Source organism: Mesoplodon mirus (assembly GCF_964341445.2).
Source record: "Mesoplodon mirus genome assembly, chromosome: 13".
Lineage (NCBI taxonomy): Eukaryota > Metazoa > Chordata > Mammalia > Artiodactyla > Ziphiidae > Mesoplodon > Mesoplodon mirus.
In genome coordinates, this window is record NC_138989.1 from 37,345,705 (window position 1) to 37,371,706 (window position 26,002).

The 26,002-nt window shown below is 37.8% G+C and overlaps 1 protein-coding gene and 1 pseudogene across 3 annotated transcripts in view; one reads left to right on the plus strand and one right to left on the minus strand.

Moving 5' to 3' along the window:
* Nucleotides 1–22,907, plus strand: part of YES1 (YES proto-oncogene 1, Src family tyrosine kinase) — an 80,554-nt gene extending 57,647 nt beyond the window's left edge. For both annotated transcript variants that reach the window (XM_082640855.1, XM_082640856.1), the window contains exons 4-12: nt 2,171–2,269; nt 4,311–4,414; nt 4,502–4,651; nt 6,670–6,825; nt 6,994–7,173; nt 13,989–14,065; nt 15,244–15,397; nt 18,824–18,955; nt 19,814–22,907. In XM_082640855.1, coding sequence (XP_082496981.1) covers nt 2,171–2,269; nt 4,311–4,414; nt 4,502–4,651; nt 6,670–6,825; nt 6,994–7,173; nt 13,989–14,065; nt 15,244–15,397; nt 18,824–18,955; nt 19,814–20,022 — 1,261 coding nt within the window. In that variant the 3' untranslated portion in view covers nt 20,023–22,907. The remainder of the gene's footprint in view (nt 1–2,170; nt 2,270–4,310; nt 4,415–4,501; nt 4,652–6,669; nt 6,826–6,993; nt 7,174–13,988; nt 14,066–15,243; nt 15,398–18,823; nt 18,956–19,813) is intronic.
* On the minus strand, nt 8,627–9,289 carry LOC309814753 (small ribosomal subunit protein eS26-like; annotated as a pseudogene). Its single transcript has one exon. The product of its transcript is annotated as a small ribosomal subunit protein eS26-like (transcript).
* Nucleotides 22,908–26,002: the final 3,095 nt, after the last annotated feature.

Below are 26,002 nucleotides of genomic sequence, written 5' to 3' on the forward strand. Positions count from 1 at the left end.
AAGTTTTCAGTTTGTATATCTGAAAGTACTTAATATATACTAGGAAGTTACAAGCCAAGTATATGAGTTTGTAAACATTTGAATTACAAAAGGATTTTCCATTTCATTTTTTAAAGATCAGATTCACCTCAAGAATTTATAAAATTTCAATGTAGACAAAATATTTTCAATACTTATCTCTGGTAAAGCAAAACATGCATCTAATCTATAGTAGCAGAACCCATATGTCTTCCTCATTGCAGATTGATAATATACTCTCCGTTCACATCAATTTTGGAAAAGTCAAGGCTTATCTATTACAAACTACATGTAGTTCTCATGTTCTGAATTGATTTTAGTCTTATTTGGATATTCATGGATAACATTCTTGTAAATATGCTTTATTCCAGGAATTAAATCTTTTTATTATTGCTCATTGCTAATATTTTGGTTACAGTAGTTCTAGGGCATCTGAGTTTTTTCTCCTAATATGATAGAAAGAAACATTGTAATTTTATGCATTGTTAAAAAGAAAATCATTGGGACTTCCCTTGGCACAGTGGTTAAGAATCCGCCTGCCAGTGCAGGGAACACGGGTTCGATCCCTGGTCTGGGAAGATCCCACATGCTGCGGAGCAACTAAGCCCGTGAGTCACAACTACTGAGCCTGCGCTCTAGAGCCTGCAAGTCACAACTACTGAGCTCGCGAGCCACAACTACTGAAGCCTGTGCACCACAACAAGAGAAGCCACTGCAATGAGAAGCACGCACACCATAACGAAGAGTAGCCCCTGCTTGCCGCAGCTACCGCTCACCACAACTAGAGAACGCCCTCGCGCAGCAACGAAGACCCAATGCAGCCAAAACTGATAAAGAATAAAGAATAAAAAAATTAAAAAAAAATCATTTAGCAATAAAAAAAGAATGAGCAACTGATAAATGCTGAAAAAATGATGCTGAGTGAAGGAAGCCAGTCAAAAAGACCACGTGTTGTATCGTTCCATTTATATGAAATGCCCCCACAATGGGCATATCCATAGAAATAGAAAGCAGATTAGTGGTTGGAAATGGTGGGGGAGGGGTGGGATGGGAAGTAACTTTTTTTTTTTTTTTTTTTGTGGTACGCGGGCCTCTCACTGTTGTGGCCTCTCCCGTTGCGGCTCCGGACATGCAGGCTCAGTGGCCATGGCTCACAGGCCCAGCCCCTCCGTGGCATGTGGGATCTTCCCGGACCGGGGCACGAACCCGTGTCCCCTGCATCGGCAGGTGGACTCCCAACCACTGTGCCACCAGGGAAGCAACTCTTAATGGGTACAGGGTTTCTTTTGGGGGTGATGAAAATGTTCTAAAATTGATAGTGGTAATGGCTGCAAAACTCTTAAAAAATCTTAAACGGGAGAATTTTATGGTATACAAATTATATTTCAGTAAAGCTTTTAAATGAGAAAACATTTCATCGAAACTGAGTAATCTGAAAGATTTACTTCCCAAATTGTTTTATTCAGCATAGTTTATTGTCTTAGGTTGAAAGGTTAGGTTACGTAAAAAAGAGATTTTATAACTAAAAGTGGTTTTTTTGTTGTTGTTTTTCAGGGTTTTTGTTTTGTTTTTTGGTTTGAAACAGAAACAACGCAATTGTGATTTTGCTTGGCCTTATTCCCTTAATTCATGTAATCTATTTTTTTTTATTATTTTTTTTGGCTGCATTGGATCTTTGTTGCTGCGCGTGGACTTTCTCTAGTTGCGGCGAGCAGGGGCTACTCTTCGTGATTGTGTGTGGACTTCTCATTGTGGTGGCTTCTCTTGTTGCCGGGCACAGGCTCTAGGCGCACAGGCTTCAGTAGTCGCAGCACATGGGCACAGGAGTTGTGGCTCACTGTTCTAGAGCGCAGGCTCAGTAGTCGTGGCACACGGACTTAGTTGCTCCACGACATGTGGGACCTTCCTGGATCAGGGATTAAACCCATGTCCCCTGCGTTGGCAGGCGGATTCTTAACCACTGCGCCACCAGTGATGTCCTGTAACCTATTTTTTTAATATTCTTCTTGGAGTTTGATTCTTGATCAAATGAATGCATAAATAAAAATGGAAGTAATACTTCTTGTCTGTTTCAGATATAAGATGGCACTGCAATAGATCGTGTCCTGAGCTGTGGTCTACCTTGTGGTAATTGTTGTTTTATGTGTTGCAGGGAAGGAGACTGGTGGGAAGCAAGATCAATTGCTACAGGAAAGAATGGCTATATCCCTAGCAATTATGTAGCCCCTGCAGATTCCATTCAGGCAGAAGAGTATGGCACTGCTTCATATTTTATTAATTATTTTGATTTTTAAAATGTCTTAATGCACATTCTACTTAGCCACAACTTTACACACGTGCAATTACATACCAGTCTTAATACAGCTAATGTATCGTATTAATAGGAGATGTTACTTGAAAATTAATAATTAATGCCATAGTATTTGCTTACAGTAGGATCATAAATGAATCTGCATTTATAATACTGTATTATGCCTAGTCCCTAGCCTTTATTTTTTCACTTTAAAATAATTACATTAACCCTTTTTGTATTCTTCAGACTCTTTCACTTCAAAAATTTATCCTCTGTTGATGTTATTGTATCAGTGTTAACTTCTTGACTTAGGTGCTTGCTCCATGGCTATGGAGAGAGAGTATCTTTGTCTTTTAGGATGTACACACTGAAGCATTTAGAGGTAATGATTCAGCATGTTTGCAACTATCATTCAGTTCAGAAGGAAATACACACACCCACACAAACACACACATACACAGGGAAAAAGAGAATATGACAAAGCAAAATGTTAACAGGAAACCTGGGTGGAGGGTATATGGGAGTTCTATGTACCATTCTTAAAACTTCCAAAAAGTTAAAGTTCACCTTCAGTGACATATTACAGGCATACTCAGAGATATTGTGGATTTGGTTCTAGACAGCCATAATAAAGCAAATATTGCCGTAAAGTGAGTTGGTTTCCCAGTGCATAAAAGTTATGGTTACACTACACTGTGGTATATTAAGTGTGCAACAGTCTGTGTCTAAAAAAGCAATGTACATACCTTAATTAAAAATACTTTATTGCTAAAAAATGCTAACCATTGTCTGAGCTTTCAGCAAGCCATAGTTGTTTTGCTATAGAGAGTCCTTCCTCCATGTTGGTGGCTGCTGATCGGAGTGGTGGCTGCTGATGGCTGGGGTGGCCATGGCAGTTTCTTAAAATAAATCAACAACGAAGTTTGCCACGTTGATTGACTCTTCCTTTCACTCAGAGAAAGGAACACTTAGAGACCATTGTAGGGTTATTACTTGGCCTAATTTAACATTGTGTATCTCAGGGAGTTGGGAGGCATGAGGAGAGGGAGTTGGGGAAACAGCCAGTTGGTGGAGCAGTCAGATCACACACAACATTTATCAGTTAAGTTTGCTGTCTTGTGTGGAAGAAAATGTTTGAAATACTGCAAGACTTAGCAAAATGTGACACAGAGACGCGAAGTTAGCAAATGCTATTGGAAAAATGACTCTGATGGACTTGCTTGACCAGGGTTGCCACAAACCTACAATTTTTAAAAAGACGCAATAAAGCAAAACACAATAAAATGAGGTATGCCTGTACTTTTATGTCAAAGCAGGTTTATCTGGGATCCATAAATAATACATCATCTTCATATCACAGCACTTAACCCAGCATCTTGCACATAGTAGGTGCTCTATCAATATTTGTTTGCTTTTTTATTAGTGATGTGTAATTTGTCTCCATAACTCTCTGTTCTGCTTTGGCACTTGTTACTTTCCATTTTGTCGTTTGGTCTTTCTTCTCCACTACTCTGTGGCTCCTCCTCAGCAAAAATTACATTTTTATTCACAAAACTGTATTAAATGAACCCACACTAATTTAGAGTCCCTAATAATTTGGATATGGTTTACTTGCATCTTACTGAATACAAATGATCACACTTGCCAGAGAACCACTTTTACTCTTCCAACTATAATCTTAATATTTTCATCTGTCATTGACTAAAAGGCTGTCATTTTGCCTTTCCTTCTGTATTTATGGTTCCTGTGACTGCCAGGTGGAGTTTAAGAGACTTGTTGAGTAGTTAATACATGAAAATACTATGACAGAATATATTCTGATAGTAATACTTGTAATATTTAAGAAAGATCTTTCATTCTGTTTTACTGTATTTTAAAGCTGTGTTCTATTCTTTGTCATCCTCCCTATCCCACTCCATTCTTACTAATACCTATGTATAATTTTTCTGATGCTTATTACACCCTTCTAACTCAGAACACTACTCATTTTTTTTTCCAGATGGTATTTTGGCAAAATGGGAAGAAAAGATGCTGAAAGATTACTTCTGAATCCTGGGAATCAACGAGGTATTTTCTTAGTAAGAGAGAGTGAAACTACTAAAGGTATGAATATTGTTAATATAAATATAAAATTTTTCTTGGGCAGTATTTTAAGAAAGGTATAGTAGAAGTGTTCATTTTCCCTTCTAGGTGCTTATTCCCTCTCTATTCGTGATTGGGATGAGGTAAGGGGTGACAATGTGAAACACTACAAAATTAGGAAACTTGACAATGGTGGATACTATATCACAACCAGAGCACAATTTGATACCCTGCAGAAATTGGTAAAACACTATACAGGTACGTGAATATTTCAAAGGTGAAAATTATTTCCTCATGTTCAATTTTATGAGGACAGCATCCATGTCTTCATGTCTCTTAAGGTCTAACATGCTACTTTATACCCAGTATGTGCCCAATGTATTTTAGTTTTAAAATGAGGAACAGATAATACTATTGAGTTGGGTTCTTTTTTTTTTTTTTGGCTGCGTTGGGTCTTTGTTGCTGCATGTGGGCTTTCTCTAGTTGTGGCGAGCAGGGGCCACTCTTCCTTGTGGTGTGCGGGCTTCTCATTGTGGTGGCTTCTCTAGAGCGGAGGCTCAGTAGTTGTGGTGCACGGGCTTGGTTGCCCCGCAGCATGTGGGATCTTCCCGGACCAGGGATCGAACACGTGTCGCCTGCATTGACAGGTGGATTCTTAACTACTGCACCACCAGAGAAGTCCCTGAGTTGGGTTCTTGGATGATGTGCTAAATCAGACTATCATCATTTGCATCCTTATATCTTACTGGCACAGTGTTTGTTTACATCGGAGTTCCATTTCATAACAGCTAAATACCAAATAGATGTGACAATAAATAAAAAAGCAAAAATTTTATTTCGGGACATTTACTAAGTAGGTAAAACTAAACACTTAAGTAAGAAGCTGTATCATATGTCCTGTTGGGTTACGTTCCTCAGCGTGGGCTGAACCACATAAGACTTCCTAAAGTGTAAATCCAATGAAATTTGATCTGAAGATGCATTTTTCTTGTCATGGAAAATTAAGTTATAGCAACTGTAGACATTTATCAGTCTTTCAAGGACTTTTGAAAGCTATTCAGTATTAGAGTCTTCTCTCTCAAAATTTTTAATCTTCAGTTTGATACATGAATGAATCTGAAAGTCTTTAAATGTTTAATACTAGGGGAGGGGAAGCTTCCATGACGATTTCTTCTTCAGTGACAGCTAACTGCAGATTAAGTCTATCAAGTCAATCACCAATCTTGACACTGATTAAACATGTTACCAAGCAGTGTCATCAGTTGTAATTGGATGTGATGTGGATGTTGAGAATGGAAGGGAGCACGTCATATTTACATAAGAAAGATTGTCTGAGCAGGATTCACAAGTTAAGCCATTAAAAATTTGGGATTCACTGTTTTTGTGTCTCCTTTATTTGAAGATCAGGCCTCTAAGTAAAGAAGTTTTTCCTTGATTTTCGGTGTGCTTTTTGTGCTTGTGGGTTTTATTTTATTTATTTATTTAAATGTTTATTATTTTTGGCTGTGTTGGGTCTTCGTTGCTGCTCGTGGGCTTTCTCTAGTTGCGGAGAGCAGGGGCTACTCTTCATTGCAGTGCATGGGCTCCTCATTGCAGGGGCTTCTCTTGTGGACCATGGGCTCTAGGCATGCAGGCTTCAGTAGTTGTGGCATGCAGTCTCAGTAGTTGTGGCGCACAGGCTCAGGAGTTGTGGCACACAGACTTAGTTGCTCCGCGGCATGTGGGATCTTCCCAGACTAGGGATCGAACCTGTGTCCCCTGCATTGGCAGGTGGATTCTTAACCACTGAGCCACCAGGGAAGTTCCTTGCTTGTGGTTTTTAGAAATAACAATTAATGGTAACATTCTCTTTGGGAAGAAATGAAGCACAGTGGTCAAAAGCAGAACTTTGGAGGCAGTCAGATCTAGGGTTTGAAACCCATCTCTATCATGTATTTACTGGGTCACCTTGTGAAAGTTGCTTAAGTTTTCTAAGTCTCTTTTATTTATATGAGATATTTGTAAAGGGCTGAATTAGCACAATAGCTGGTACATAATGGGACATAATAAATATATAATAAATAATAACTTTTAAAATGTATTTAATAAAATGTTTGACTTCTTGTATGTTTTTCTTTTATGCAACTCCCTTTTTGTGTTTGGGCTTTTGTAATAAAACTGATAGAACATTGTTTTTATTTCCTATAATATAAACTTTTAAAAACACTGGTACAATTATATGTACCTTAATTTTTGTAACTTATTCATTTTACAGTGTAGTTTATTCATTTATCTAGAACATGCTGATGGTTTATGCCATAAGTTAACAACTGTGTGTCCAACTGTGAAACCCCAGACTCAAGGTCTAGCAAAAGATGCTTGGGAAATCCCTCGAGAATCTTTGCGACTGGAGGTTAAACTAGGACAAGGATGTTTTGGTGAAGTATGGATGGGTAAGGAGCCTGAACTTTTGTTTTTTGTCATTGTTTAGCCATAGATGAAAATGCCCCAATTTATGATAAGATATGTTGAAATACTTGAGGTTACTGCTGCTCATTGAAGTTTGTTGTAAATCTCTTAAAATATAGGTTAAAATAGTGAAATGTGGGTTGTTTCTCTAGGAACATGGAATGGAACCACAAAAGTTGCAATCAAAACACTAAAACCAGGTACAATGATGCCAGAAGCTTTTCTTCAGGAGGCTCAGATAATGAAAAAGTTAAGACATGATAAACTTGTTCCACTGTATGCTGTTGTTTCTGAAGAGCCAATTTTCATTGTCACTGAATTTATGTCAAAAGGTATGTGTATGTTAGTATCTCATGGGGTATTCATGTTATTATAAATTTTAAGTCTTCATCTCTATTTTTATGCATACAGATTTTTACTGTATTTTCTAACTTAAGATTTTTTATGTAGACATGTGAAAAGAGAAAACCTGACTTTTTTTTTTTTTTTTTTTTTTGCGGTACGCGGGCCTCTCACTGTTGTGGCCTCTCGCGTTGCACAGCACAGGCTCCGGACGCGCAGGCTCAGTGGCCATGGCCCACGGGCCCAGCCGCTCCGCGGCATGTGGGATCTTCCTGGACCGGGGCACGAACCCGTGTCCCCTGCATAGGCAGGCAGACTCTCAACCACTGCGCCACCAGGGAAGCCCCTGACATTTTGTTTAATGGAAATTAGCTCCAGTTATTCCAAATGATAGTACAGAGTTTAAAAAGGAAATAAGGCACTGAATTTATTTTGAAAGTAAATAGTCCTTCATTCCATTTGACTAAAGTCAGTGGAATAGATGGGAAGGTGAAAAAGAAGAAAAGTATTCACACTAGTTGATTTAAAATAATGCAATCAGGGGCCTCCCTGGTGGCGCAGTGGTTGAGAGTCCGCCTGCCGATGCAGGGGATACGGGTTCGTGCCCCGGTCTGGGAGGATCCCATATGCCGCGGAGCGGCTGGGCCCGTGAGCCATGGCCGCTGGGCCTGCGCATCCGGAGCCTGTGCTCCGCAATGGGAGAGGCCACAACAGTGAGAGGCCCGCATACCACAAAAAAATAAAAAATAAAAAATAAAATAAAATAATGCAATCAGAAGGCTATTTATATCTTTAGTACTAAAGCAAAGAAATCAGGTAAAGTTAAGAAAATTAACTTTATCTAGTTTTAATATAATCTCACTCAGTAATCCTAGAAACTACTTTTTTCCACTACTGTCAACTGAAATTTCTCTGTTTCTCCAAACCCCAGACCCCAAGGTGTGGGATCTTCAGTAACAGGGTTGGTTAGGGCCAGGGAAAGGAGAAGGGAAGGCTGTCACTGTTCTCTCTTTTTCCCTTTGCTGATGATGCATTAGAAGAGGAACTAGTAAGTCACCAAATATGCTTGCTGACAGGCCTGCTTTTTATCCTTTTGAATTTTATCTCCTTTTTTTAGTCTTAATGAGTCACTAATCTGCAGTTAAAGCCACTGATGGAGTCATCCCTCACCATTTGTCCATCTTGGTCAGTGATGTAACTCCACCTAGCGGTGACAGGACCAACTACAAGCTACAATACACATTGACCATAAGAAAATATTTCCCCCCAAAAGAAACAGAAAAACCAAAAGTTAAGAATTGACATAGCCTACTAATTGAGAGCCAAAACATTACCTAAAGCTCCCAAAGCACATGGCACTTTTGGCAAAGAATCTCTACTTCAAACAACTGCCAAATATCCCATGTCAGAGTATATTAGATGAACTGGAAGGGAGAAAAGGGACAAGGAGAAAGTTTAAGTCAGGATATTGATAGCATAAGAATATAGTGGAGATAAAGCTAATGGTTCGTTTAGCTTTGTATATTGATTTCAAGAAGTATTTAATTGGGGAATATGGTAGAAGTCTGTGTTGTCAGATTGCTGGGTTAGGATTATTTCTAGATGGGAGGTTTCGAATACAAGATCACAAATGCCCCTTCTAGTTTATTTTTTTATTTTTTTTAAAGTATAATTTCCATTTTATTGTCTTTCCAGGGGACAGTATTTCTTTAGTCTTTAAGGACTTAGCGTCTTACGTGGGCTTTGGCAGAGGTCATGGGGCAACACCCGCAGGTCTAAATCGGGGTGGAGGTGTTCGGTCCTTCTGGGCTTCCCGAGAACGATTCCTGACTACCTTGCTGTGAATGGCACAACTCACGCAGTAATGCAGTTTCACATACAGCTTGGGAAGCACACAGGCGTCGAAAACACTCACTTCAGAAATGTCCCTGACGGCTGCAGCCTCTACGATGTTCTGAATGACGAGCTTCTTAGATGGCCTTATCCTTGGGCACGCATCGGGCACAGTTGGTGCAGCGAATAGGCTGCACGTGGCCACGGCCCTTTTTGGGACGACCATTATTCCTTCTTTTCTTGGTCATCTTGGAAGCAGGGAGGTGAGAGAGGCCCTTCTAGTTTTAAACTCTGTAATTCCCCATCTTGCTATTCAGGCACTTAGAACTTGGCTCTCCATAATCTATCCAAACTCATTGCTTCGTGTATTCTCTTTGTAATCAGAAAGCTCTAGAAATTGTTAACAATTAAAATGTATTGAATGCTTCTAATATATAAACAGTGTGCCAGTATTATAAGGTATCAAAGAAATAAAGCCATCTTTATTCAACTTACATTGAATTAAGAGAGAAAAGACCTAACCTGATAAGTTAATTTTCAGTATAAAAGTAAATAACAGCTCGCTATAAACAAACAAGTTCAAAGCATAATGGATTTCTAGGTGTTTTGACACATTCAGTAAGTAACATAGAAATTGAGGAAGAGATAACATAGGTTGAAATAAAATGAGAAATATCAGTAGAAAAGACAAGTCTTGAAATACCCTTTAAGATTATGAAGGACACGAATAAGTATAGTGAGGGGTATCAGTATTTTTCTGCAGAGCTATGAGGAAATGGGGAATAAAACCATGGGTAGTGGAAAGTATAGAAGGTAACTGGTTGGAAATAAGGCCCGAGAGGTATATGAGACAAACTTAACGACTGCTCTGAATTGGTTTCATAATTACTTATCGAGTACATGCTCTCTCTGCCATGAATGAGCTTCAGAGGATCAGTGAACTTCCTCTGAAGTTCTCTGTCAATTTTTGCACAGTTATGTATGTTTTTCTAGAAAGAGAGTCCATAGACTCTCTCATTCATCAGATTCTCAAAATAACCCATAACCAAAAAAAGGTTAACGACCCACTGATATGATCCAAAATGCTCTGATAAATGGATATAAGAAACTTTTAAGGGAGGGGGGATTTGTTGTAATTAGTTAAAGATCAGAAAAAAAGAATTGTCAAAATAACACACATTCCAGTCCTGGATTTCTGAGCTCTGCAGCCTTTGCGCTGTTTTAGCAAATATCATTACACTGAATGATGTTCTACATAGTGGATTGATCATGGCTCCTTATCTAGATTCTAAATCCCCAAACAAAGAACTGTAGCTTTTGCTTCTTTCTGTATATTCAGCATTGTCATGCAGAGTATTTATATAACATCAGTCTGTCTTGCAGGCTAAGAAAAAGAAGTGTTCCTTCCTCTGTTTAAGGACAGTTAAATCCTTCCTTTTGTTTAAAAAGAAAACCCTCTCTTGGTCCCAACATCTGCTTTTCACCAGCTTCTCTTTACCTTTTGCTTCCCTTCACAGCCAAGATTCTTTTTTTTTTAAATTTATTTATTTTATTTATTTATTTTGGGCTGCATTGGGTCTTCGTTGCTGTGCATGGGCTTTCTCTAGTTGCGGCAAGTGAGGGCTACTCTTTGTTGCAGTGCGTGGGCTTCTCATTGCGGTGGCTTCTCTTGTTGGGGAGCACAGGCTCTACGCACGTGGGCTTCAGTAGTTGTGGCTCGTGGGCTCTAGAGTGCAGGCTCAGTAGTTGCGGCACACGGGCTTAGTTGCTCTGTGGCATGTGGGATCTTCCGGGACCAGGGCTTGAACCCCTGTCCCCCTGCGTTGGCAGGTGGATTCTTAACCACTGCACCACCAGGGAAGCCCCAAGATTCTTTAAAGAACAGACAGTATTACATCTTTACTTCCTAACTAGCCATTTTACTCTTTTTAAATTACAGAATATTTCAAACATACAAAGAATACCATAACACCCATGTCCCTACCATCCAAATTTAACTAATGTTTACATTTTGCCATATTTGCTTCAGATCTTTCTACTAAGGAAACAACACATTAAAGATCTAACTGAATCCTTGTTTTTACCCCTCCTTGAGCCCATTCCCTTCAGAGGTAACCTCAGTTTTGAAGTTGTTGCTTTTCCCATCTCTGTTTTTCATGTTGATATACTTTTACTAATATATAGTTACCTATTAACAGTATTTGTATGTTTTTAAATTACATAAATTTAACCGGCTTTATTTTCGTTCAACATTACGTGCTTGAGAGTTATTCATGTGGATAAGGGAGGATCTCATTTGTGTACTTTTAACTATTGAATGAAATTCTCTATGAGTATTCCATTGTTTATTCATTCCTTTCCCAATGAACATTTAGGTTGCTTTTAGTTTGCACCATCACAGACAGTGCTGCAATGAATATTCGTGAACTTGCCCTTTTTGGAAAGGGGAAAGAGACTCTGGAACATTGGGTGCGGCAGCAGTAGCATCACCTGGACACTTGTTAGAAACACAGACTCTGGCAGTGAGGCCCCGCAGTCTTCACTTTCCCACCCCCTTATGTAATAATAGTCTATTGCAGGCTGTTAATTCCATTTATTAAGTGTCTCTGGAAATGTTCCTCTTCTCACTCTTTCCTAGACTATTGCAGGAACTTTTAAACTTACTCCTTTTATGCAATTTTGGTCCAATTTCATTCATCAAATTGGAGTGATTGCTTTTTCAACATAAATCTGATCATATTGCTTCTCTATAAAACTTCATATAAAAAAGATAAAGTCCATTTATGCATGGCCTTCTGTGTTCTGACTCCTGCAGCCTCTTTCTCATCAGTTCCCGTCTTTGGGCCCATGTTCTTGCATAGGAAGGACCGTTTTCAGTTCCTTGAACTTACTGTGCCGTTTCATTAATTACTGCCTTTGTACTTGTTATTCTCTCTTCCTGGAATTCCCTATCTGCCCCCATTCTTCTTCAAGATGCATCTCCTCTGTGAAGCCTTTCCTGATTTTTCCATAGAATTAACCAGATCCATCGTGTCTCCACTGTAGTTTTACAGTAACTTTATTTTTTTTTACAACTTTATTGGAGTATAATTGTTTCACAGTGGTGTGTTAGTTTCTGCTTTATAACAAAGTGAATCAGTTATACATACACATCTGTTCCCATATCCCTTCCCTCTTGCGTCTCCCTCCCTCCCACCCCTCCAGGCGGTCACAAAGCACCGAGCTGATCTCCCTGTGCTACGCGGCTGCTTCCCACTAGCTATCTACCTTACGTTTGGTAGTGTATATATGTCCATGCCTCTTTCTCGCTTTGTCACAGCTTACCCTTCCCCCTCCCCATATCCTCAAGTCCATTCTCTAGTAGGTCTGTGTCCTGTTTTACCCCTAGGTTCTTCATGACATTTTTTTTTCTTAAATTCCATATATATGTGTTAGCATACGGTATTTGTCTTTCTCTTTCTGACTTACTTCACTCTGTATGACAGACTCTTGGTCTATCCACCTCATTACAAATAGCTCAATTTTGTAACTTTTATAACACCTACTGGACATTATTTATTTGTGTGCATATAGTTTCTAGAGCTATATAGTATACTTTCATATAGTATTTTAAGATCTTATTTATCTTTGTATCTTCTATGCCTTTTACAGTGCCTCACATGTAGTAGACCCTCAGTAAATATTTGAAAGGGCAGATAAATGGACAAACACAGTAACGTGTCCTCCCTGCCATAGATGGACCAGAGGAAAAGAGATATTCCCTGACTTTGAATCTCTATAAATGAAGAGACCAAGTCATGACTGTGCCTTGCTTCATAGTCCTGTCAACACGGAATGGGCTTTCTTTGCCTTGCCTTGTTTTTTGTTTTATTTTACTTTTATTTTGAAGTACTTTTAAACTTATAGAAAAGTTGCAAAAATAATACAAAGAATTCCCATGTATGTTTCAGCCAGATTCGCCCAGTGCTATATATATGTATGAATAAATGTGAGGGTTTTTTCCCGAACCATTTGAGAGTACATTGCAGACGTTATGCTCGCTTTACCTCTAAATACTTCAGTTTGTCTTCTGAAGACAAGAACATTGTCTTACATAACCACAGTACAATGATCAAATTCAAGAAATGTAACATGGTTACAATTTTGTCGCCTAAAATACAGTTCATATTCAGATTTCACCAATTGTCCCAGTGATGATTATAGCAATTTCCCCCCTATCTGGTATCCAGTCCGTGGCCATGCGTTGCTTTTAGTCATCCATCTCTTTAGTCTCCTTTAATCTGGAACAGTCCTCAGGTTTTCTTGTCTTTCATAACATTGTTATTTTTTTTAAGAGAACAAAGTTGTTCTATAAAATGTGCCTTAATTTGGGTTTGTCTGACATTTTCTCGTGATTAAATTCAGGTACATGGTAAGCTTTTAACCTGTAATAGAATAGCAATTAGACATTTTCTTTCCAGCCTTTATCTCTGCTGTAATGCATAGTACTTTGCTGTTGTTGCATGGTATCTTCTGCTAAAATTGAGAGAAGTTGGTTGTACTAACACTTCACATCACCTCATTTATTTAGCCACCTAGCTTTAGTTTCAAGTACCCCAAGATGTCCTCAAGTTATCTGAGCTCTTGTTACAGATTGACTTAAAAATATAAGTATCTAATACTACTTCTTGACTAAAAATTGGACTGATTTTGATCAAAGCAAACAAGGAAAGAATGTCTGTAATCTGGTGAGATGATTGCATTTTCCCTTTTTTTCCCATGTTATCAGAAGTTTTAAAAAATTCAGTTTAGGGCCCTCTTTTAGAATCTTAAAGATAATTATTCAGAAATTCCAAAGCTGCAAAAAATATTGAAGAATAAAAAGCTGAAGTTTTGTATTGTGATATGATTTGTTTGGAGGTAGGGGAATGTTTGTTGCAATTCTGATTTAAGATTTGCTTATTTTTCATGAATGTCTTGCTGTCTGTTACAGGGAGCTTATTAGATTTCCTGAAGGAGGGAGATGGAAAGTACTTGAAGCTCCCACAACTGGTTGACATGGCTGCTCAGGTACTTGTGTGTTTATACATGTGTCCATTTGAATTGCAAGTGTACATTAAAAATGTCAACTAATCTTAGTAGATACTATTGTTCAAATAGTGAAATCATGGAATTTTAGAGCTGGGAGGAACATTACAGATAATCCAGTCTGAACTCCGTATGTTACAGATACTGGAGTATCTTGAGGACCCAGGTATCTAAACGTCATATAACTTATTAGTATTAGAATCAGGTAAGTAACTCCCAGTACAGTGCTGTCCTGTATCATACGGCCTTTCAGAAACATATGCATCCACAAATATAAAATCTATATGTATTTATATTTCAGTAGATAAATTTTAAGACAATGAATGATCACTATTCCAAAGAAAATATTAGAAATCTAAAGTGTGTGCTGCAAAAGGCCCTGAACAAAGCTGGGAGTGTGATGCCGTAGATAGGCAGATATTAAGCAACATAGTATCATACTGATCCTACCAGGATAGAAGGTTGGAAAGTAATATACCTAAAATAATTAATAATATTGGTCTTTAAATAAATAAATAAATAAATAAATAAATGAAGTATATGCTGAATTTCTTATTTAATATAGTCCAAAACAAGAATTAAGATGGCAGTATACAGTTAAAGATGGGATAGTTTTACTATTCTGGATTTTTGTTTTTAAATATAAATGAAAACTATTAAAAGTTATATTCAGATGTGTGGTAGGTATTCAAGGGGCCTTTTATTGGCTTTGGTTGACACATTGGGTCTAAGACTCCTCTCTCAGTGAGTGTCCAGATGTCCATGGGATCTAGCAATTTAGAGAAACTTTATACCAAGAAACCATACCTGTGAGACTTTAGCATATGTCAAGCCTCGTCCACACACCTGAGCTCAAGGCTCTGAGCCCCTCTATACTAGGGGCCGGCAAACTGTTTCTGGAAAGGGCCAGGTAAATGCTTCAGGCTTTGTGGGCCTTTCTCCTACTCCCCTATCCCCTCTCCTTCTCTCCTTCCCTCTCTCTCCCTCTGTTCCTCCCCCTCCATTAAAAGGTTTTCTGTTCTTCTTATCTGCTAGACTATGCCCCGTTACCATCATCTCTTTTGAAGATGTATGATTCTTCAGCGATCTGACATAACATTAACCAGAATTGTCCTCTCCCTCCTTCCCTTTGTATCATATATGTTTTTTTTCTTCCCAAGATTGCTGATGGTATGGCGTATATTGAAAGAATGAACTATATTCATCGAGATCTTCGGGCTGCTAACATTCTTGTAGGAGAAAACCTTGTGTGCAAAATAGCAGATTTTGGCTTAGCAAGGTTAATTGAAGACAATGAGTATACAGCTAGACAAGGTAAAATGACTTTTCAATAAATGCTTGTAACCTCATTTTCCATGGATTTTTCTTACCATTCTTTTGAATATACAGGGTTTTACAGAATAAGAAGAACAGCTCTCGGTCTGCTCAGAAGAGTCATAGAAACATTAGCAACTGTACTCCAATAAAAAAGAAAGGAGGGCCTCCCTGGTGGCGCAGTGGTTGAGAGTCCGCCTGCCGATGCAGGGGATACGGGTTCGTGCCCCGGTCTGGGAGGATCCCATATGCCGCGGAGCGGCTGGGCCCGTGAGCCATGGCCGCTAAGCCTGTGCGTCCGGAGCCTGTGCTCCGCAGCGGGAGAGGCCACAACAGTGAGAGGCCCGCGTACTGCAAAAAAAAAAAAAAAAAAAAAAAAGAAAGGAAAAGAAAAAAAAAGAGTCATAAAAACATTGATTTTTATTCATAAAATTATACACGGTGCATAGTACTGTGGCTTTCTGATAGTTATTTCCCCCAAGGAAGAATCTGACTGTGGGTGTTCTTTGCATTATAAATATAGCAAGCAGTATTCTCCTCTTCACACTTCTTTTGGCATGCCAACAAATAAGAAACATTTTAAAATAACTTTTGTAACGAACTTCAGAACCATCCAGTTTTTACTACACTAAGGACTAGGAGTTAATATTACAAGAAATAGCATACAATTCTATAAAGGCTTTGGAAACCATTTCCATGCCAGATTTACAATAATTCTTTATTATATATAAAATTGTAGTAAATAAAAACACTTAATAAGGGCTTCCCTGGTGGCGCAGTGGTTGAGAGTCCGCCTGCCGATGCAGGGAACGCTGGTTCGTGCTGCGGTCCGGGAAGATCCCACATGCCGCGGAGCAGCTGGGCCCGTGAGCCATGGCCGCTGAGCCTGCGCGTCCGGAGTCTGTGCTCCGCAACGGGAGAGGCCACAACAATGAGAGGCCCACGTACCACAAAAAAAAAGAAAAAAAAAACAATAAGATTGACACTGTAAACAGTGAGGGAGGGGAGCTTACAGAAATTACAACAGGTCAGTTCTTTTATTTGGTGTCTATCTCTCTGAGCTCTCATTCAGTACACATTTAAAGGGCAAAATATATGCATACAGGAAGAGTGTGGGTTTTTGAGTTCCAGTTCCATCTCCTGTTAGCCCAGAGATTTCACCCAAGTTACCTAACCTTTTTGACTGGGCCTCAGTCTCCTCACTTATAAATATTAGATGGTAATACTTTTCAAGATTGTTGTGAAACTTAATGCATTAATAGATGTAGAGTGCCTGACATTACCTAACATAGTGGACGCTCAGTCCACTATGAAAAGAAAGAGTGTAACTTTGACAGGCAGAGAGTAAGTAAGGTCGAGTGCAGATCAGCACATAGGTTGTTCATCCTGATGAAACCTTCAGGCCTCCACACCTATAAAAAAGATAGCTTGGCATTCAACATCTCCTACTGTCTAGTTCCAGCTTGTCTTTAACAAACATTTGAGTCCTTCCACGTGCTGGACGTCAGGGCACAGCTGTAAGAGGCATGATTTCTGCTGTCAGGGAGCTCACTGACTAATGTCTGTCTGCAACTGAATTATAAACAGACTATTTCAATACAAACTAGTAAGACCAACATAAAGGTTAGTAAAGATTTATTTAGTAGATATACCCAAAAAAACTTTTTTTCAGCTATCCACTATTACCATCATTTCATATAAGAAAGAGCATTTTAACACTATACAAGTGGGAAGAATGTAATCTCAGAATACAGGATATACCTATAAATTAATGATTTTAGCTTTATGAATTGATATGTGATCTTTTTTCTCTTTTTTTCATTGGACTGTATCTTTTTGTCCCTGACTATATTGGTACACAGACCACTGGGAACTGTTCCCTAAATCACAGTTCTCAACCAGGGGTGGTGGTACTGCTCCCCGAGGGACATTTGGCAACATCTTGAGACATTTTTATTTTTATTTTTTATTACTTATTTTTTTTGGCCGCGCCACGCACCATGAGGGGTCTCAGTTCTCCGATCAGGGATCGAACCTGTGCCCCCTGCAGTGGAAGTGTGGAGTCTTACCCACTAGACCGCCAGAGAAGTCCCTTTAGACATTTTTAGTTGTTACAACTGGGAGGCTGCTACTGGCATCTACTGGGGGTGGCCCAGCATACCACTAAACACCCTGCAAAGTACAAGCTAGCCCCAACCAAGCAGAGAATTATGCAGCCCCAAATGCCAGTAGTCCCCAGGTTGAGAAACCCTGTCTTCAACACAGTGCTTTCTTTTCAATCTCCATATGTTTGTGCTGTTCCCTCCAGCTGAAATATCTTCCTATTATTTAATCTTTACCTGCAAAAATTCTAAGCATTCTTTAAGGCTAAACTTAGCCTCCACTTTTTAAATGAAACCTTTTGTGATTGTGCTAATGAAAATTGATCTTCTGTTTGAACATCTAAAGAACTATTTTACAACATTATATACATATACAAGCAACTTCAAGTATTTAAGACACCTATAATCTCATTTTCACTTTAAGTGTATAAATGTCACAAAGGCTATGTTTTTGTGTCTCCTGTAACAATTAGCATAATGTCTTGTGCATAAAAAGTAAGTATACACTAAATGTTTGACTAAATATTTTTTAGTCTTTTAGGCTTTTAAAAATGATAGTACAATAAAATTTTCCAGAGAGATATCATAAAATATTTAGAAAGGAGATTGTGGTCGAAAACCAGTAGACGTTAGAACCGATAGAATAGGTTCTTGGCAACCAACAGTTAGAACTACTAGGAGCTAGACTGACTTAAAAGTTATAGATCCTATAACCCATGTATTTGGTTGCTTCTTACTAGAGTTTTTACCGCTCTCTTTTTTAAAAATTAATTAATTTATTTATTTTGGGCTGCGTTGGGTCTTTGTTGCTGCGCACAGGCTACTCTTCGTTGAGGTGCACGGGCTTCTCATTGCAGTGGCTTCTCTTGTCACGGAGCACGGGCTCTAGGCACATGGGCTTCAGTAGTTGTGGCCTGCGGGCTCTAGAGCACAGGCTCAGTAGTTGTGGCACACAGACTTAGTTGCTCCATGGCATGTGGGATCTTCCTGGACCAGGGCTCGAACTCGTGTCCCCTGCATTGGCAGGCGGATTCTTAACCACTGCACTACCAGGGACGCCCCCACCTCTATTTTCTTGAATGATTTTCTATCCCCACCAGCCATTCTGTCATTGAATATCTTATCAGGAAGAAATGTGATTTTTATTAATGCAAATTTTAAATAGTATTAAAGAAAATTTTCCCATGTATCTTGTACTTTTGAAGAATTTGACACATGACATGTACAGTAGGGATAGTGACAAAAAATTAACCTTGCTTATGCCATATTTACACAAATAGAGGAAAAAAAAATTACTGAAGCAAGCTTGTCAATACTGTTTTAGGTGCAAAATTTCCAATCAAATGGACAGCTCCTGAGGCTGCACTATATGGTCGATTTACAATAAAGTCTGATGTATGGTCATTTGGAATTCTGCAGACGGAACTGGTAACGAAGGGCAGAGTGCCATATCCAGGTAAGTTTGCATTTCATATAACTGGAGTTTATTATGAGCAAAAGTGTAAGGGGTTGGGGGAGACCTTTATTTTTCTGTCTCTTTTTTTTTTTTTTTTGTCATTGGATGGGGAGCAGTCTATGAGAGCCACAGTCCTTGAGATAGAGTAAGGTGTGCTCAGTTTTCTCCCTTTAGGGCATTTTCTAAAAGGACCTTTTCGCTCTACTGTTCTCTTAGGAGATGAGCATAAATATATCCTAGTCCTCTCCTTCCCCAGGTAATTGAGGGTGTGCTTACCCTGTGATAACACAGGGTGCACTGCTGATGGGGTTGGTGGGGATTACAGAGGAATACAAGAAAGGAACTGTGTAATAACTTGAGGTAAGTCAAACAGGTGACAGTAGATAAGGAAACTGTTTCAAGGAAGTGACTTGATGTAAAATAACATAATTAGTATATTTGGCAAAACCAGGACTAGCACTCTTTCTTCTGAATTCCTGTTTGAAAGTTCTTTCAGACACTGTCTTGCCACTGTTCCTCATTAGCCCAAGTTTGGTCATTATTAACTGTTAGTATCAGAAAGTATCAGTACCTCAGAGTAGCACTCTGAATTCTCATTGTATTAAAATTCTCATTAGTATTAAAAGCCAGATTTTAGGTGGAATGAAGAAAGATATGTTGAAACAGATTAGCATTTTCTAAGCTCTTGTTGATGTACTTTGACATTTAAAATTTACTTTATTTCTTTGTTGAAAGAATCGTTTCACTAAATAAACTCACTCGAATATACCTCCAATTAGTTAGTGGTTAGGGGATTTGTTCTTTTTGCTAGTGGTATTTGGCGTCACTGTTTTTTCGTGTTTGAATCTTGCGTGATAGGTATGGTAAACCGCGAGGTGCTGGAACAGGTGGAACGAGGGTACAGGATGCCGTGCCCACAGGGCTGTCCAGAGTCCCTACATGAATTGATGAATCTTTGTTGGAAGAAGGACCCTGATGAAAGACCAACGTTTGAATATATCCAGTCCTTCTTGGAAGACTACTTCACTGCTACAGAGCCACAGTACCAGCCAGGAGAAAATTTATAATCCAAGAAGCCAATTTTATATGCACAAATCTGCCAAAATGTAAAGAACTTGTGTAGGCTTCCTCACGTACAGGAATCAAAAGAAGAAAATCTTCTTCACCCTGCATGTTTTTGATGGTAAACTGGAATTACAGATATGGTTGCACAAAACCACTTTTTTTTTTCTAAGTGTTAAACTCTAAAGTACCAATGGTGAATTTTTCAGCTTACTTCAGGGTCCAAAGAAAGTATAGTTAAGATATTGATGACTATGTGAGTGATAGCATGACAATGAAGAGCAACAAGGCTACTGTTTATGAATCACTACCTTTTATTCCCCAAACTCATAATTAAGAGAAATTTATCAATCAGTATAGACAAAACTTGGGAGATTAAAAAGTTATACCATACTAAAATCTAGAATTATGGAACTTAACGGGACCAAACAATTCCATTCCAATTTTTAAAAATTTATTGCATTTATTATTATTAAAAGTTTTTTCTAAGTTGAACAGTTAATATGCAACCTTAATATATGCCTCTGTTTGCATGGAAGTGGGCCAGGTCTTTAGAAGCAAAAAGGAATATAAACAGCATCTAAAAACTTGATTAAATGTTAGACAACAGCAGTGGAATTTGAAAGTATAATGCACTATGTTAATACTCAGTATACTCATGGAACTGGAAAGTAGAAGAAATTTTTCACTTTAATCATTTCTGAATAGCTCAGTTTAAAATAATGAAGGTAACTAGAATATGGGTTAATCTTTTATAAGGTTGCACTGATGTTTTTAAAGGCAATATATAATTGAAATCATACTATCCAATCCAAGGGGAAATCTTTTAATCTTCAGATAGCATGAAAAAAAATAAACCCAGCATTTAAATAGTCCTTTTTGAAAAACAGACTGGTACTGTGAGATTGCTAATATGTACTTATAATGATGGGTGCCACAAATATAAAATATCACTAGATCAGGGACTTGAATGCACTTTTGCTCTTATTGAATATAGACTAACAGAGAGGAAAATGTATTTAAAGAAATATGAGAAAAGAAAATGTGAAAGTTTTACAGATAGAGAGATGGAATGTAATGTTTAATGTTGACGTTACAGAGTGACAAAATGGCTTTGCTGGCACTCAAAGCTCCTCACTTATTTTCTGAGATTTTAAGAGTTATAAGGTATGACTATAAAACTAATCTTTCTTAACATAAATACTAAATGAGTGCTATAGCCTCAAAATAGCTAAGTTAAGGCTTCCCACTAATTCCAGTGATACAGCTTTTTATGCAAAACATTTTTAGAACTCCAGTTTTCAAATCCATGTTTGAATCTACATTCACTTTTTAAATATACTTAATGATGATCATTTTTTCCCTTCTAGAATTTAGTTGATTTGAGGAGGAAAACATATTCGGAATAATAGCAGTGGTGAAAAGAGGGGGACAGATTTTGCCTATTTAAAGTACAGAAGTGAAATGTACAGAATAATACTGATTTTTATGACTAACTCAAAAAGAAAATTCCAAAATACAAATTTGAATAGCAGCATCACTGGTTTAAGTGTCTAGCAAAGAGACTGAATCTGACAAAAGTCTGGTATTTACATTTTAAAATACTCTCTTTTATAGTCACACTTTAAATAAAGCAACACATCAGGTCCCAGTATTTTAGGAATATTATTACTGACCACCATCACATACCTGATTTGATCATTAAATTTAAAATTCTGTGCTGTGGTATCTATGTAGAGATTCAGACCATTTTAAAATGTGACAGATGAACTTCATGCAGGTTGGCAGCAGTTCTGGTACTAAAAATTGTGGTGGCTTCTTATGTTTACGTAACCTGCTTAGTATTGAATCCCTCTTCCAAGAGGAGTTTCCCAAGAATTCTGCTGTCATCACTTACCTTTAACGTCTACAACCTGTGACATCAGAGTTTTAAAGGGCTTTGTGTGAACTATGATATTACAATTTTTCTAAGCATTTTAAAAAGGATAAAATTATATGTTTATGTACTAATTCTCCTCAGAAAAATAGGCCAGAAAAAGTTGATGATATTCATTAGGTTTTAACTGAATGGAGCAGTTCTTTATAATATCGATTGTATAGTTAGGAAATAAAACACTAACTTAATGTGTATTCAGTTTAAATGGTTATGTATTTTTAAATTGCTGAGAAAAATAAACAACTTTGTACATTTGAAGATTTTTCCCAACAGCTTTTCTTCTTCAACCTCTTAATGTGTTTTCCTTACCAAAAGAGGAAGCTGGCAAAAACAGCCTTCTAGCACACTTTTTTAAATGAATAATGGTAGCCTAAAACTTAATATTTTTATAAAGTGTTATTATATTGTTTTGTGGATAATTGAAATAAAAATTTTCATTGAATGCACCCATTTATCTTTTTAGCCACTACTCATACTTTCTCATCAGTGTTTTAAGAATTGGTATTTGAAGCAAAGTATATTCTGTTTCTTCTTCCATTGGGGAAAAAAAGTGTTGAGTTATGACTCTTGAGCAGAGTTAAATCAATTCTTTATGAAATTCAGAACATTATTGAACTCATTCTGTGTGGTTAATTTTCCATGTCAGGTGAGTGACATTATTTTTACAGGTTTTTTTTTTAATTATATCAGCAACTACAGTTTTAATGTATTATACAGAGAAACCTAAGTGATTTAAGTGAAGCTATTCACAGAAGAATCTGTGTGAAGGGTATAAAATAGAATAACTACTTTTGATCATAAGGGACTCAATTTTCTAAAAATGAAAAATGTGTGAGCCTTATTTCTATCTGTTTTACACTTCTATTATAGGTTTAATGAAAATAAGATACTAAATTATGAATGGCCAATCAAAAGCATTTGTTATTTTCAATAAGGTAATAATATTAATTGCCGTTTACTGTTATATTATCAAAATTTTTAGCTTTGTTTTTCCCTAATTTCAGAAAAGTAACATTTAATCAACAAACACATCATTTAGTAAACATTTATTAAATATTTCTTATACAGTACAGTAATAGTTTCTCAACTTAAGAATGTTTTCCTAGTTTGCTGCTTGCCTTTTAAGTTTGCATGTAATTTTTTTGACATTTAAGTTGTACATTTGTATGTTATAAAATCTTTTTTATGCCTAAACAGTTCTTTGCATCCCAAGATTAAATATTCATCTCATCTGTTACATTTTATGCTTTTGTGTTTTACATCACTCTTTAATTCCTTTGGAAGTTATTTGGGTATAAAATGTGACTTATGAGTCTAGCGTGATTGTTTCCCATACAGTTAATTTTCCCAGCACCAATGATTGGTTAATCCATGCCCACTGTATTGGTTTTGTCCAGTTAACTGGCCATCTGACGTCAGTATAATGCTTTAAATGACTAACCACTTGATAATGCATTTTAATAATTAAGCAAGTTGCCTTTGCGATTCTTTTTTTTTTTTTTTTCTTCATCTTGGTATTCTGGCAAGTTCTTGATGAAGTTTAGACTTTATTTTTCATACTCCAAAAAAGTTTAAGTGAGATTTTGGTTAGGATTACATTATGTTTATAAGTTAACTTGTAAGAAATAATATCTTTCCAATCAGTCTTCCCATCCTGTCTATTCAAATGTTTATTCATCCCTTGATTTATTCTTTTAATCAAGATATAAATCTCCTAGTAAAGTTCTCTGAGACTTTTCTCCATGGAGTTGGAAGATGAGTCATCCTTTGTCTGATTATACTGCTCTAAAGATCTACCCCAATGCTCAATGCTCTTGGAGTCCAGGTCCCCACTTGGATACAAAACAAACAAGCATATGCAGAGATGAGGAGGAGAGTGAGTGCCTGAACAGCATTTATTTCCCTAAAATCAGCTCCTCCCCTGCCTTTCTGCCATTTCCTTTCTTTACTTTTTTTTTTTTAAGACATCAAGTTGAGTTTCCTTCAACAGCAATCAGAGTCCCGATTAACATTCAAATTGTCGATACAGAAAGGAATATTTCTGATTAAAATAAGCAATGTGTGCCTGGTATCTTCCATTTGTCCTTCCACAGCCATACTCTGCTGGAAGGCTGGCCTGTACTCACCAGTGGGTTCCCTCGCTCTGGATTCCTCTTGGGCTGAGCCAACGAGGAGCTCTAGCAGAAGACCGGAGGAAATCTGAAAGAGAGGTCAAGGTATTTATTCCCCTGGTTCACTCCCTGTGAGGTTGCGCTGGCTATGTCCTCCAACTGAAGGGACCTCCTCTCCTTTGGGGGACCTCCCATCCCCTATCTTTTCTGCCTTAGGGGTGCTTCTGTTAATGTTGGTTGTTGCATTAATTCTTGTGGTTCCCTTATCCTTCCCCCCCTCTTTGTAAATATCCTTGATTTATCTTAATTCGAGTGTGCCATTTGTTTCCAGCTGGGACCCTGACTGATGCTCATCATGCCACCACTAGATGTATCAGTAGAAAATTGGAAACTCTTATGTTATATGTCAAAGTGAGAGTTAATACAAAACAGTAACATTTTTGGTACAGTAGCAATATACAATATTCTGTTAAATGTAAAGTTACCATAAGACCTTATTAAATGGAGAGAACATACCAAATGTTGAGCATATTCAAAACTCTTAACTTCTAAATTGGAACCTTTAAGAATTTTTCAATTAAATTTCTATTTTTCAAAAATTGGTAGCTATATATGTTAAAACTCCATTGAACAGACTAGTTAGATGTAACACTCCAAGAATGAATGAATCATTCAATTCATGAGTAGAATGAAAAATGAATAGGAATGAGGGGGTGGGAGTGCTGACCTAAGAGAAAGAGGAAATGGAAGAAAAAGGAGGTACCCAGAAAATTAGTAAAACAATAAAAGCCAAGTTAAATGGTATGAGAACCCCACAGTAGCAGGGAAGGCCGACCTTCAAGAAACAAGATGTCTAAGATGCTTGATCAGCTCTCCTCTCTTACCACAAACTTTCCTTCAACTCTGCTACACACCCTGGGTGGGTGGCATTTAGGGAAGTAAAGGGATTAGGGAATGTCCAGAAGGTTGACAAGGTACAAAAAAGGGGATGGGTGGATTTCACACGGAAGAGTTTAAACCTTGTGACGAAATAAAAGTCCGCCAAGCGCTTCAGAGACACTGGGAGGGACAGACACTAGGTTTCCCACATACACAGGGGAGCAGTTCAGTACAGCTTCACTCACATCTTAAAGGTCAAGTTAGCATGAGGAAGCTGGAGGACTTTGAGAATCCGAAGTAAAAAATTGTCTCCAGCCCAAGTGGTAATAGGGACAAGAGAAATAAAAAGAAACAACTTTGCAGTTGGCCAGAAGGAGTGACAGTGATCCTAATAGAAAAACTGAATTATTTAAAGTGGTGTGTCCCTTAAATGTTATGAGAGTCCTTTTATTTACTTACAATTGCTATTTATAATTACCGTTTTCAAGGACAGCCTCAGCCTTTGTCTCCTAAAACATTGAGAGAATATACTGTGGAATTAGCAAACTACATGTATGCTTTTACGTCTCCCGATCCCAAACTCTTTGAAAGGATCAAAGATCTTGGGTTGTTGGTTTGTCTTGTTTTTGTAATCCTTACCACTGCTAGAAAATTAGAAAGATGACATCAATCCAGAAATTTTGAGAAACTCCTGGAACCAGAAGAAACCCAGTCCAAAATAAATACAAGAGAAAATTCTTGGAGAGTTTTAAGTGCAATTTCAGAGAATTCAAACTCAAAATCAACAAATAAAAAGAGGAGGGAGCCCCAGTGCAACATTTTTTTTGTTTGTTTTATTGAGGTATAATTGCATAAAATAAAATTCACCATTTTAAGTGTACAATTAGATGAGTCTTGACAAACGTATACAGTCATGAAACCGCTACCAGAATCATGATCTAGAACTTTTTCATCTTTCCAAAAAGTTCCCTCATGCCCCTTTACAGTCAGTCCTCTCCATTCACTCCTGACCCGTGGCAACCACTGAGGGCCTTCTGCCACTCCAGTTCTACATTTCTA